We start from the raw sequence: 14176 nt of genomic DNA on the forward strand, positions 1-14176 counted from the left end.
CGTGCCTACGACCTCACATCTTTATTTTGGTCCTCTTAAAAGTTACCCTCTTTCTCGGACAGTTCAGCTCTTTAAAAGTACGGGTAACTTTCATGACTGTTAATGAGGAAGAGCATCTGTGTCAGAAATGGCCACGGTAGTCACCTTCCAACAAGTGTAGAAAATGAAGAGAAACTAAGAATCCCGTGCATTTATTTAAATATTTTCCTTCAAAATCTCTTACCAATGACAATCCAAAAGCTGCTTAAAAACCTATCCAGTTATAAGTGGTAATATTCAAAGCGTTTATGAATTTGAAATCACTAGAGTTTTAGGTTTCTGGGAGATTTTGATTTAGGTTTTCTAACACTTGGAAACTTCCTGACTAAAGTTCAAAAGTAGACTTTCTGAGTAAAGCTCAAAAGCAGTCTGGTCTAAAAGCCTACCAGCCTCATTCTAGTTACCAGGCAAGTCCTCAGCAAATGATGTGAGGAAGCAAGTGAGAAGTGAGAAAATACATTTTAAAATAATGGAGGCTTAGGAGAGAGCTCGAATTCCACATACAGTGGGCTCTTGAACAATACTGAACTGTGCGGGTCTACTTATATGCAGATTTTTTCAATACAGTAAGTCCCCTACATACGAACGAGTTCTGTTCTGAGACTGCTTCGTAAGTCCAGTTTGTTCGAAAGTCCAACAGTGTTAGCCTAGGTACCCAAGTAACACAATCGGCTATATAGTACTGTACTATAATAGGTTTATAATACTTTTCACACAAATAATACATAAAAAACAAACAAACACAAAAAGTAAAGAAAATACTTGAATCTTACAGTATAGTACCTTGAAAAGTACAGTAGTACAGTACAACAGCTGGCATCCAGGGGCTGGCATCGGGTGAACAGGCAAGAAATAAAGATGTACCACTGTACTCTATACAGTACTGTACAGTAAAGTACACAAAAGCACAACCACTTGTAGAGGATGCACACATGTGACAATGTACGCCAGACACGTGAACTAACTATGTGATTGGACATGGGAATGCGTGTTTGCATCTTTGAAAGTTTGCGACTTGAAGGTTCGTATGTAGGGACTTACTGTATTAAATACTACAGTACTACACGATCAGAGGTTGGTTGTATCCAGGATGCAGCACTGAGGGTACAGGGGAACCTCAGATATGGAGGAACCACGGATCTGGAGGGAAGACTGTAAGTTATACTCTGGTTTTCCACTTCGAGGAGGGTCAGTGCCCCTAACACTCACATTGTTCAAGGGTCAACTGTAATTGTCTTCTAACTATATTCTCTTTCTGAAATACTACTTACTGAATATTCCTAAATCTTCTATTTCATTTTTTACAGGCATTTAACAAAAACAACTTGATCTTAGAGGAAAGAAACAAATACTTCAACCCACATCTCACTGGGAAGACCTATTCTAATGCCTACTTTACAGATCTCAATAACTATGATGAGTACTAAGAGTTCTTCTATTTTTGGCTTCCTGTAACTGCCCCAGTTCCTCAAGGCCTGTGCTCCATGACTGCCCATGTCTCCAAGACTTCAGAGATGGAGATTGGGTACATCTCAAGTGCATTTCAAGCCACTAGTGTCCCATTGCTGCCAAAAAGACACATTCTTAAAAGCAACAAAAATCTAATCGTGAAAATCTGGTCTACAATTCTTGATCATTGTTTAATGAGCCATGGTGTGCAGGGTTTTTTTTTATTGTGTTCAGTCCATTTTTCTAACAAGCCAGTTGTTTTCTTGAGCTTTTTCATAACTGTACCACCCACAATGGAAGGGGTCTTTAGAAATGTGAACATCTTCTTGACCTTGAGCGTAAATCTTCATGATGTTTTAAATTCAAGAAATTAGGCACTTTATATGAGAGCCTCCCCACCTCCGCACGGTTTATAGTATTGATAAAATGAAGAATCTGAATGTGGCCATACAGTGACTCACCATGGATCTCCATCTTCTCAATCTGAATGATACTGTGTGTGTTTGGACTTGGAATGCTTCTTGGCTGAGGTCACCCAGGGCTTCAACCTGGCTTATATCTGCAAAGGTGATGGTATGAGGTGTGAGATGCTCTACCCTTGGTCTTGCTGCCATTACTGTATTGTCCCTGGGGTAGGTGAGTGTAAAGAGCAGAGGTACAGACACGATGAAGGGGGAACGTGTTCTACATGCTGTCGTGAAGCTCGCCTTATTCTGACTTGTGGATTTCATGGCATTTCAGGGAGCTCCTTGTCGCGCATCGGCCTGGTAGCCCACCTGTCTGGTCCACAGTAACATCCTAAAGAACCACTCTGTAAAATAACCACTTGTTTAGCATTTGGATAACAGACTCTACACCTCCCCTCTCTCTGCAAAGAAAAATCTTGAACATTCATGATACTGATGAAGAAAGTATTGAAAGGACTGAAATATAATTGAAGACAACTTTTTTTATTTTCCATGTTACAGAAAGTATTGAAAAACCTGACATTTAATGAAAAGCAACTTTTTTATTTTCCGTCTCCCTGATAGAACTAATGTATGGCCATCAGCCCCTACCAAGAGCATTAATGATGTGTAAAGCTGGCTTTCTGCAGCTTGTTGCTGTACATATTGAAGTGCTCCCCAAGTACCAAGCTGTCATTTGCTTCCTCTAGTTCAGGTGAGGAGATGTTCAGCTCTGGTGCCTCTTGTTTTTGATCTCACTGCTGCTTTGCCATCCATCCACTCCCACTTCTCCCTGCATGGGGGCAGCAGCATTTCAAGAAGTACCTTGAGGAGTCAGGGTGTTGGCAAGTAAGGATTTTAATGGTTCCATGGTTCTGAGCTTCGATCATTCGTAAGCATTTCAGGATGTTATGATACTATCCAGAGGGGTCCCCAGGAGAAAAAAAAAACAAAAAACAGGGTCGATTACTCGCAAAAAACTGATGCATAACATATGGCAGTTGGTTGAATAATTATTGAAAGTAAGAACAAGATTGAAATGATTCACTTTATGCCTCTGGGTGTCATGATAAAGGCCTGGGTGGACATAAAGACATGTTCTTATTGATAAATGAAACTTCAGATCTGGGAAAACTTACAGTGTGGGCATTGAGGGACACAGACTTTTAGCCTACACAGGTTGGTTAGGTTTTCACCCTATCCAATTTAAAGATTTGAAAAAATCCTATGTTTAGTAATGAATGTTGATGAGTTCAAAATATTCTTATATGCCCAAATTTTCAGAAACGGCTCTGCTAAAATTAAAGTCTAAATTGCATTTGGGCTCTGGGAGGTCTGATAGATTTCAAATGAATGATTTTCCGGGTCTTTCCAGTGGGAAGTTCATGCTACATCTCCCGTATTCCTTGTATGCTGTCTGAGATTGCTCTGTTTCTACGCAAAGTCCACACTTAGGAAGTGAAATTTAGCCAGATAGTTTTCTAATTTTCCTTGGGTTGGATTTTCATTGGATGCTTCAACGTGTCTCATCACTTTCCTATAAGAAAAATGTCCTCATTTGTGTAGCATATTTTAGCCGGTTTTTTAATTCCTCCCCCGCAATATTTTCAAGGCTTAAAAGTTCATTCTCTTTCCCCTAGGAAAGAGGATACTGATATTTCAAAGAAGTATCACTGGACTTGATGGGAAATGCTTCCCAAATGACATCAAAGTTGGTCTTTAATCAATCTTGTGCAATGACTAGGGAAACCACCCTTCCCTACAACGGAATTTTCATGTTGTTGATTACATAAATCTTTACAATTATCACTGCAAAGAAATTCACTCATTTTTGTTCCCTGACACTCTATTCAAAAGAAAATTGTTCTCCTCTCCCTCTCGTCCTCTTTCCCTCCCTCCATCCCGCCTTCTTACTTAACAGGATATCAGTTTGTTTAGTTTTAGCTATAATCCAAGTATTTTAAGAATCTATGGAATAACTTTTGTTTTCCCATCAGTGTAGAGCTGTTGCTTATGTGTTTATGCTTCCCCTCCGTAGCCCTCATCAAGCCGCCATGTGATGGGCTTTCACATTGGTACCTACCACTTCTGCTGGAACCTTCATAAAGCACCTCTTCCTTAGGTTGGGATGGCTGGGATTCCTGCCAACATTTGTCACCTTTTAAATTACTGTGTGATTTCTTCATTCTCTTTATCTTTTCCCTGCCTCCCTTCTTTCCTTCCTTCCTTCCTTCCTTCCTTTCGTTCTGGTTCAAGCGGTACAGATAGAGACTAATATTTTTAAATTGCATCTCTCTGAGCCTAACATCAAATGACATTAATCACAGTTTAATTTCTAGGGTTATTTCTGGGTACAATTGAAGTTTGGCTGGTTTTCATTAGGAAACTGGCTTTAATCTCACATTTAAGTTCTTTGGAAGTGATTCCCCGTGCTCAGTGCTTTCTCTAGACTAGATTAGTCACTGTTAATATCAACCCTGCAGTGCCACAGAATCCCTGCTCGCTGCATAGGGGGTGACCTTCCCCAAATAGCTCTGAAGATGATGGCTTTGATGACACTGAGGGCTTTGTCACCCTGAATGAGATGGACTCCTGTGAATTCTGAGGTGCTCTGGGGGGCACAGGATCAGCCTCTGTTGCGTGAAGACCCAGCATCCCCAGACTTGGGTGTTTCCTTACCCAGTTGTCTGACTCGCTTTAGGCATGTTTCTGTGCTGCTGTCCCTGGACGCTTATGGGAGGTTCTGAACTTCCCTTCTCCTTCAGAGACATTTCACTAAGCCTATAGATTCTGACTAGAATCGGCATTAATACCGGGAAAAAAGAGGGTTCCCTGTGTGTGTCAAGGGTGGGCAGAGATTTTAAAGGAACTGAGAGGAATAAAGGGCGAGTGGACGTGAGGGCCCCCTGCCGTGAAGAAGCCTCTGTCCCCAGGAGGGTTCAGCCCATGGGAACGGCATGAGACACGGGTCTGGCCCCATTGACTCACCAGTGATGCAAAGAGAAAGGAAGCGAATGTGGGAGAAGGTGACCTTGAAAAGAAGGGGACCTGGTCCCTCCCAGCCGAGTGTCCTGGACAGTCCCAGGTGGGGACCCACGATCCGCTTGCGCAGTCCTGTGGGCTGATCCCTGGATCTTGCGGGATCAACTGCCCAGAGTGCAGGCGAAGGTGCCTCTATTTCCTTATTTATTTGCAAAAGGGTGAAATTAATGAGAATCAAAGCCTGTGTGGTGAGAGTTCCCACTGGAGACTTTGAGAGAGTTCGTGAGTCAGATGCCTTTCAAGTTATGGACAAAGTCTCAGCAGGGGAATCCCAGGGGCTACCTGAAGGGATGCTGTTTGTGTAACCACAGATCAAAGGAGATTTTATTAAAAAATATATCAGGTCTGCGTTCAGCTAGTCATTTTGTGTAAACACGTCCTTAATGCACATTGGAGGTGCAGCCTCCTTAGTGTCTGAATTTACAAATATCCCAGTGCCCCTTTATGAGATTTCCCTAACTTTTAGAATCAATCATGTCCATTACCCCAACACTGTCAAACCAATTTCAGCATTGACTTAGCCCTGCGGGCATCAACTTTCCTTAGCCCCAGGGTGTCTTTTATATTTCAGTGGAGTTTTCTTATGTGTGGCATTTTGGGGTAACTATATTTAATTCTGTCTTTCTGTTTCAGAAAGTGACTCTGGAACATCTATCCAGAGGCAACAGGTAGGGTAGCAGTAGTGGATGCCAAGCACTGAGTCTGCTCTCCATGTGGCAGGGCTGTGCTTAAATCTCACAGCTCCAATAATCCTTGTCCGTGAAGGCAGGGAATTAAAACACTAACCTTAAATCTACTCATATACAAACTCTCTGCTCTTATTTTTTAAGATGATGCAAATTGGAGTACCCAGATCTCATTGGCCATGCCCAGCACATGTATTCCTTCTACTGTTTCTATCATTTCATGGTAATTTATGTTGGCTTGGTGATTCATGTTGACATGACATTACCAAAATTGATTACCTCTGATTACCTATCCTTAACTATTATCAGACACTAGAAAGCCATTCTGATCAATGGGTGTGAAGTGGGAGAACATTCATCTTGGCCTGAGAAATGTACAAAAGGGAATGCCAAATATTTCAAGTGTATTACCATGTAAGATAAAATATTTGGAGACCAGTGGCCGTTGTGGAATTTATTTCTGCTGTTCTCTCCTATTGAAGTCATTAATATTAGTTGATTTAAAGATGTTTTGTAACTCTATAAATACAGAACCAATGCATTCTGGTTATCCATTTTGATAACCTGATAAAACACAAGAAAATATATTGCTTTCATCCTTGCTTATTTTCTCTTTTGGAAATTGAAAAGTAATGAACAAGACGTAAAGTTGGACCATTGGCAGGGATTTTTAAAATGACTATTCCATAATCTTCTTTATGGTTTTATGTTAAAGATGTGTTATAGATATTTTTGTAGCAGATGGATCAAAGTGGGATTTTTTTAATGATCATATGTTGCATCATCAAAAATTTGGTACATGTTTCAGAAGCGTTAAGAATGGCGACCTGTTCTCTTTTGAAAATGTAAGTTCACATTGCAAAGGGTCTAAGAGCATCATCAAAACCAAAATCAGAGCCTGACATGAATGTACTGTTCCTAGTGAAAGGTGTCTCATATAGTATTTTCAAAAGACCGTATTAGTTTTGCCATAGAAAAGAAAAAAAGCTATCAAGCTTGTTTCCCATGATTCAGTACCAATTTTCATTCAGGCAAACATGTTTTACTTTGTTGCCATGATGACAGTAACTAGAGAAATATACTTTAAGACCAGAAGGGAGAAAAATTGAGATAGAAAACCACTCTATGGTATTTCTTAAACTAACGTGTTGGATGGGCAATAGAATTCATTCCACTCCTTGCATATCAGTCAGAAATCTGAGGCCAGCAGTTCAAACACGATCCTGTACTTTCTCAGATTTTTGGCAACTTAATGCCAAAAATGGCCCAAATATTATAGTTCAAAATGATCCCCATTTTAGATAAATACAAGCTGGAGAGCAAAATCTGGATTTCAGAAAATCCAAACTATCCTCCTTACATGTCACTAAGAAAGAGCCTGATTAGTAAGTGCAGATGGTTTAATTTCCTATTAAAAGTTGCCAGTGCCTTGTTTAAGATAATGATTTATCATTTCATCTGGATATTATTGGTTGAAAGCAGAGGACTGATTGGCTATACTTTGAAAAAAATCATTCTTATATGCCTCTTTGAACTCAGGAATAGAAAATGAACAAGAAGCACATCATCGTCAGATGTGATTTCTACCCGCACTGCGGCTATGATGCCAGAATGGGTGCCACGATGTGTTCAGAATTTAGGTGAACCCAGCCTTCCAGAAACTGACATCACTTTAATTTTACATTTTCCAAAAAACACCTTAACATTCGTTCTGTAGTAGGAATGTCAATAGGATGCCTATAGAAGTTAGAGGGTTTTGTTACTGTCTGTCTTCAGGCAAGTCTGTAGATACAGGAAAATCAGACATAGGCTGGTGATGACTGGCACAGATATGGTGAGTGGAATGAGAACCACCTAGAATATGGCCTGCTGTTTGTTTGAACTCAATGTCAAACTTGCTTCATAAGTTCACAAAGTTTTCATTCTTAGTCTGGGTTAAGAAAGTTAACAGTGTTTTCTCTGCTAAATTTGATTCCTTTTCCCCTGTACCATGACTGTTGGCCAAAATCAGACTTGAACTTCTGCACTTTGGGAGAAAGCACACTATGAACCTTCAACACAAGCACCTACATCCACCACCAAAATTCTACACTGTCTGCAAGGGAAGTGCACAAACTCAGTCCAATGTAGGATTCTTCAAAAGTGTGTAACTAAATTTGTGTGTTATGCCACTTGATGTGACTTTTGAAGATGTTATGAAATGTTAAATGCCTCATTCTGTGTTAATTTGCTGTTGCTGTTTTGTGATACAAAATAAACTTATTTGGGATTATTTCTTTTTTTTTTTTTCATGGAACCTTTTCCCGAAGCCACCTTGACCCCTTGGTAAACTTACAGAAAGTTACTGATCTTGAAATTAATTTTTAAAAGACCATATATATTAATCATAATGGAGCTTTCTTAGAATGAGGTAGCACTGTCTCCCGTTTATTGGAATGAGAAAAACAGAGCTTTGGTTGCCCTGTTGGAATGCTTGTGGATTTCTGGGTATTCCCCCTCAGGACCAATGGGGGATGGGGGTTTTTCAGCCCTTACATTTGACTTTCAAGGTTTCACTGGAAACCTTGTTGTTAAAAATGTGTAATACCGATTTCCAGTGGTCTTCATTTTTTTCTGTTTATCAATTCACTGGTCTTAAATGCTCACTTGAGAGCTGTCCAGGTCTATATCTACAAAAGTTTTTTAATGACACCTGGTAGATATATTGTTTTCAAAATCAGTTTAAGACACCATCTGAGGCAGGGCAGGCAGGGCGCCCATTGCCCGCTGCCCTGGATCAATGTCATAAGTTCAGGGAAGGGGCGGGCAGGTGTCTCCCAACCAGTCAGCAGAAACCAACTCTCACGGGCTCCCAGCCTCAACTCAGAGGAAAACAGGCATATTTTTGAACTGGTATCCCCAAAGTGAAAGTGTCCCGCTCACTCCCTGCTCTTGGCGAGTTGCCAGGTTCTATAACCCAAACCTCTGCATCTTTTATGAATAATAAATTCATGAAGGATGATCCCGAGTATTGCCAACAGTCCCCCAAGCTTCCTTCCGTACCAGCCCCCTCTTCATCTCTATCTGCCAACATTTGGGGGACAAAATAAGAGAATCCTGATTATGTACAGTAAAAATTGTATTATATTTTTTGTACTTAAGCTTTATGTAAATAGTTTATCTCATTCCATTGTAAGTTAGCACTGAAATAAATTCCACCATTTAGGAAACAATTTAGTGGCATTTTTCTTTGCGTAGCCTCAGTGGCCCCTGTGTCCCCAGATGTGCTGAGCGCGATCACTACTTGAAGGAGAGCGTTTCATTGTACTGAGACTGCAGACGACCTCTGGGGAGAACCCCATAACACGCTCCTGTGTGATCAGATGCCACAGCCTCTTGTGTGGAGGCCAAGACAAGACCAGCCAGCTTTGTGATGATTCTATGACGCCGTGGACAACTTTTACAAGTATTTCCATGGACAATAAGAAGTGTGTGCCAAGGAAAATCGATCAGGTTTTTCATTTACAAGGAGTTGATAACCTGTTCTGTTGATGATCGGTTTACTGTTATATTAAGCTCGCCTTCTCTACAGCACACCATATTCCATTCTTCCTTGCATAAAACAAGGTTTTTCTACAATGAACTGCTGACTATTAGCATGAACACGGCTAGAAGATGCCTGAAAGACGTATTTCAGTATTCATGATCCCATGAAATCTCCTTCTCTCTCTCCATATGTATATATATATGTGTATATATATATATATATATACACACACACATATATATGTCTAATATCTACTCACATTCATGTAAATATAAACATACATGTGTATAATTGCACATATATATAATTTCCAGTTAGCACAAAGCTGAAAGGCCCATTTAATATGGATACAAACATTAACATAATAAAATAAAGCTATACAAAAATATAAACGAGCGAAACATGTGATAATGATTAAACTACTTTTAACCCCAACTAATGAAATAATAATTTATAAAATCTGTCTTTACCCAGATGATCCAGGCTGACTACACATTAAAAGACTTCTCTGCTTTTGGAAGGTTGGATGTCCTTCAGCGCTAAAAGGGCAGAAGAATAATTTCCTACAGCTTTTTGGGGAGGTCTGTTTTTCCTGACAATCCAGGAGATTATTAGTTCTGGCTGCATATTAGGATTATCTGGGGACTTTGAAAAATATATATATCACCCAGACCCCATCTTAGACCAAATCAGTTTGGATTCTGAGTATCTGTATTAGATGAAATATTAAAATCTTAAAGCATTCCATGAAGAACCTACATTTGACTGTTAGTTTAGAAAGTGAGTGGAATAAATGCGGTCCCACAATTCTCTTCCTTGTGATTTTTTTTCTGAATCTTTGTATTTACAGTGATGGACTCTAATGTTTAGACAGTCTCACCCAATGCTCACGTATCCATCTCCTCTTTTTAGAATCTACTTCATTCACTCTTAACAAATACAATTGAAATGTCATTTAAAATACCTTTCTGGACATATTTGAAATATACAATGTAAATTTCCATTTAAAGTTCCTCCATGAGCCCAGCTTGTGAAGAATAGTAGGGATGATTGAATGTATTGACTGCACAACCGTAGGGCATTAATGTAAGAAGAAATGTTCCTTAAAATAGTATCTGAAACTATGTTTATTTTCTGGAATTACACTTGTTTATACTTGGTTTACTTCTTTAAAGGAGTTTGTTTATAAAATCAAACAGAAAGTGATGTCTGAAATGGCCTTTCTCTCATTAATCGGCTTGACATACATTTTCCTCTGGAGTATAGGAAGCTCTCACCCCACCCCTGCGATCACAATCAGAACCAGATCTGAAAACAACAGGAACACATTTGATAAACATTTGATAGTTCTGGGCAGTTCAGAGCTCCTTAGACCAGTTACTAAAAGCGTAACAGAGGAAACAAAGTCAAAAAGTAATAACCCTTTGTGAAATGATCCCTCATTGAGTACACAGGAAGTGCAAAAGTTCCTCTCTAGTTTCAAAAGCCATTTTTAAAATTTTGAAAATGAGTCTTACCATAAAGCACAGAGAAAACTTTGCTGAACTATAACCCAAACCTCTGCATCTTTTATGAATAATAAATTCATATTATTTTTCAAATTCATATGATCCAAATGAATTCACATCAAATTCATATGATTTTTCAATCTTAATGCATGTGCGCTCCACAATATTTGTCAAGTATTTGCCGTGGCCTTTGCCAGAGGGTGAATTGTTCGTCACAGTGGTGGTTTTGAAAGCAGCTCTGTTGCCCCTTTCCTGTTTGCCCATTTCTCCTCCCCTCTAACCTTAAAAGAACCTAATTATAAGAGTGAGATCACCAAGCAACTGAAACTAACTCTTGACTTACGATCTCCTGAATGCTCACCATGTCTTGTCTAACCTGTTGATACTTTTCCTAGATAAAAAGAAGTAAGATTAGCTCTCTACCCCCAGTAGGCCCCGCTAAGCAGTCCTGCAGGCAGATCACTTGGGCAGGATAACGTCTGAAGAAAGAGTCAGCCGGTCTGCACGCAGTGGAGATGCAGAACCCAACATCCTGCCTCAATGATTCACTGAGATTCTCCCCCCACCCCACCCCATTTTCCCCTTTAAAAACCAACCTGGCTGAGCGGAATCTTCGTAGTTCGTCTCTGGACACAAGTCCACCAACTTCCCAGCGCCTTTCCTTTCTACTGATTAAAGCACCTTTCCTTTCTGCTGACACTTGCCTCTCAAATTATTGGCCAAACCTGGGTTTGATTACAGTTTCATGGGCCACCTTTCCTTAGAAAGCTGGGAGCAGTGAAGACAGCCACACTCAAGTGCTGTGCAGAGGTCTGTCCACAGGTCTCTTCCTCTTCAGTTTCTTCCATCTTCCTCTCTCTCACCTCAGCACTGCTGTCACCTCCTTGTTCCTGCTACTAGATGCCTGAGACAGGCGCCCCCTGGTGGCCAGGCATCGCCCTTCCCTGAGAGAAGCATGGTTGGGGGAAGCAACATGGCGCCAGGACATTCCCATTCGGAGGACAGATGGGCAGCCAGGACTAGACAGCCATCCAGTGGGAGGATTCAAGTGCACACACTCGCAGATCAGCACGGCGGCTGGAAAGTCCCCATTCTGAATCTAGGAGATGCTCCTGTTTGCTGAAGAGACAAGGGAACACACACTCATCACACTCGTACACAGGACAGCGGCAGGGGCTCCATTCTGAACTGGGAGAAACATTTTCCATGGGCTTCAAGTCATTCTAACCTAACTCTTTGTGACACATGCATTTTGTAGGACATATTCAGGATAGATCCCACTTTAAAGCATCTGAAGCTTATGTAATTTGAGTGTCCTTGAAAGAAAAGGAATACAAAATTCACACGATGAAGTCAAGGATGAAAATTCATGTTCATTCAGATTTAGAAAAGAAATCTGTACAAACTTCAAATTTAAAAAAATTATGACAGAAACTACATATGTAATAAATTGAAGAAAAATAACAGAGTACATGTATTAACTGCCAGACAAAAACTATTCTACTGAGAGAATAGAAAATAATTATTAATCAAGGTGGATTACCTTGTTATGTGTAACCACATGTAAAATTTTAGCATTTTTAACAACATTTGGAACATTTCTACCAACTTCCCTTCACGTACAAGCTAAGACAGTAGGATGATTACCTACGCAGACCAGCTTATGGCTCTGTGTTTCCAAATCTTTCTTCACTATTCACAGACTTGGGGGCTGTGCACTGCAGGACGGGCCCTCCAATGCCACATCTTTGTGTCAGCACATGGTGACATGACGGAGGGAGGTTGAGTGCTGCCACATCGACAACAAGACTCTGCAATAACATCACTTTACATGGAGGTGACTGCAAACCACGTGCACACTCTTCCCGAAGTCCAACTGAATGTAGTCCCCACCTCAGTTTCCCCACAAACCCTCCCAGAAATGCCCACAACCACTCCAGTGCCCCCTACTAGAAGGGGAAATGTGATAAGGGGGTGGGGAATCAGGATGGAAAGAGGAAGGAGTCTTACATGCAGTTGAATTCTTTACCTGATCACATTTTAGAAAATCACTCATATTTTGGAAAACCACATGACATGTGCCAGTGAGGGGATGAGGCATGTGCTCCATTCTCTCCATGATACTCCATCTCTGGACCACTAGGCACAAGGTCTGTGCTGGAAAAATGGGAAAACAGAGTTGGCTAAGACAGCTGTGCCTTTGGATCCCTGATGACAGGGAGGCCGTGTTGGGCTGGGTTCAAACAGTGACTCTGTCCTTGTGGCTGTGACCTTGGGGCTATTCTCTTCTCTGCGCCTCGGTGTCTCATCTGTAAATGGAGACAACAAGAACATCAGTCCACCTTGTTTTATGGCACTCCATAGATACTGTATTTTTTACAAACTGAAGGTTTGTGGCAACCCTGCATGGAGCAAGTCTCTTGGCACCATTTTTCCAATAGCATTTGCTCACTTGGCGCGTCTGTGTCACATTTTGGTAATTCTCACAAATTTTCAAAACTTCCACCAGCAAACCATTATAATTCACTGAAAGCTCAGATGATAGTTAGCATTTTTAGCAATAAAGTACTTTTTAATAAAGCTATGTATTTTTTTAAACATAATGCTATCACACACTTAATAGACTACACTATAGTATAAACATAGCTTTTATATGCACTGAGACACCAAAAACTTCGTAAGACTGGCTTTATTGGGATATTCACTTGATTGTAATGGTCTGGAATCTAATCCACGTCTCAGAGGTCTTCCTGTATTGAAAAGTCCTTTTTTTTTTTTTTTGCGGTACGGGGGCCTCTCACTGCTGTGGCCTCTCCCGTTGGGGAGCACAGGCTCCGGACGCACAGGCTCAGCGGCCATGGCTCACGGGCCCAGCCGCTCCGCGGCATGTGGGATCTTCCCAGACCGGGGCACGAACCCGTGTCCCCTGCATCGGCAGGCGGACTCTCAACCACTGCGGAACCAGGGAAGCCTGAAAGGTCCTTTTGATGATTCATCGAGTTAACACAAACAAGCATGTAGCAAAAGGCCTTGCCGCATACAAAGTGTTGAACAAACATGTCATTACTATTATTGCTTTCATTGTAAATGGAAGGATAATGTGAATAATATTTGAACGAGTGGTACTTTATTGAACACTCCTTGGGGCAACTAGGATGTTATACAATTAAAAAAAAAAAAAAAAACTCCACAGCATTTGAAGAGGGGAAATGTGCTTTCAAGCCAAGTGGTTATCAGAAGAGAGATGTGACCGTTGCAGGGAAACAAAGAATCTGGCTGGTCAGATGGACATTTAGGGGATTGCTCAAGGGTCAACAAAACACAGGCAAGTAATGATTATCCATGGCAGAGGTGCCAACAGGAAGGGAACATTTAGATGCTCGATTGCTCTGTTCTGTGGATATAGAACAACCTGTATCCTCTTCACGGTATAATGAAAGGACTTGCTCAGACACATGGTATTCTTACAGCTCTTGGAAA

At 40.8% G+C, this 14176-nt stretch overlaps 1 protein-coding gene across 1 annotated transcript in view; it reads left to right on the forward strand.

Moving 5' to 3' along the window:
• Window positions 1–9220, forward strand: part of SEMA5A (semaphorin 5A) — a 477095-nt gene extending 467875 nt beyond the window's left edge. The window contains exon 23 of the mRNA XM_060009673.1: window positions 1347–9220. Within this exon, the coding sequence (XP_059865656.1) occupies window positions 1347–1466 (120 nt within the window). The 3' untranslated portion in view covers window positions 1467–9220. The remainder of the gene's footprint in view (window positions 1–1346) is intronic.
• The last annotated feature ends 4956 nt before the right edge of the window (window positions 9221–14176 follow it).

The sequence above is a fragment of the Delphinus delphis genome, chromosome 3 (genome assembly GCF_949987515.2).
Source record: "Delphinus delphis chromosome 3, mDelDel1.2, whole genome shotgun sequence".
Classification (NCBI taxonomy): domain Eukaryota; kingdom Metazoa; phylum Chordata; class Mammalia; order Artiodactyla; family Delphinidae; genus Delphinus; species Delphinus delphis.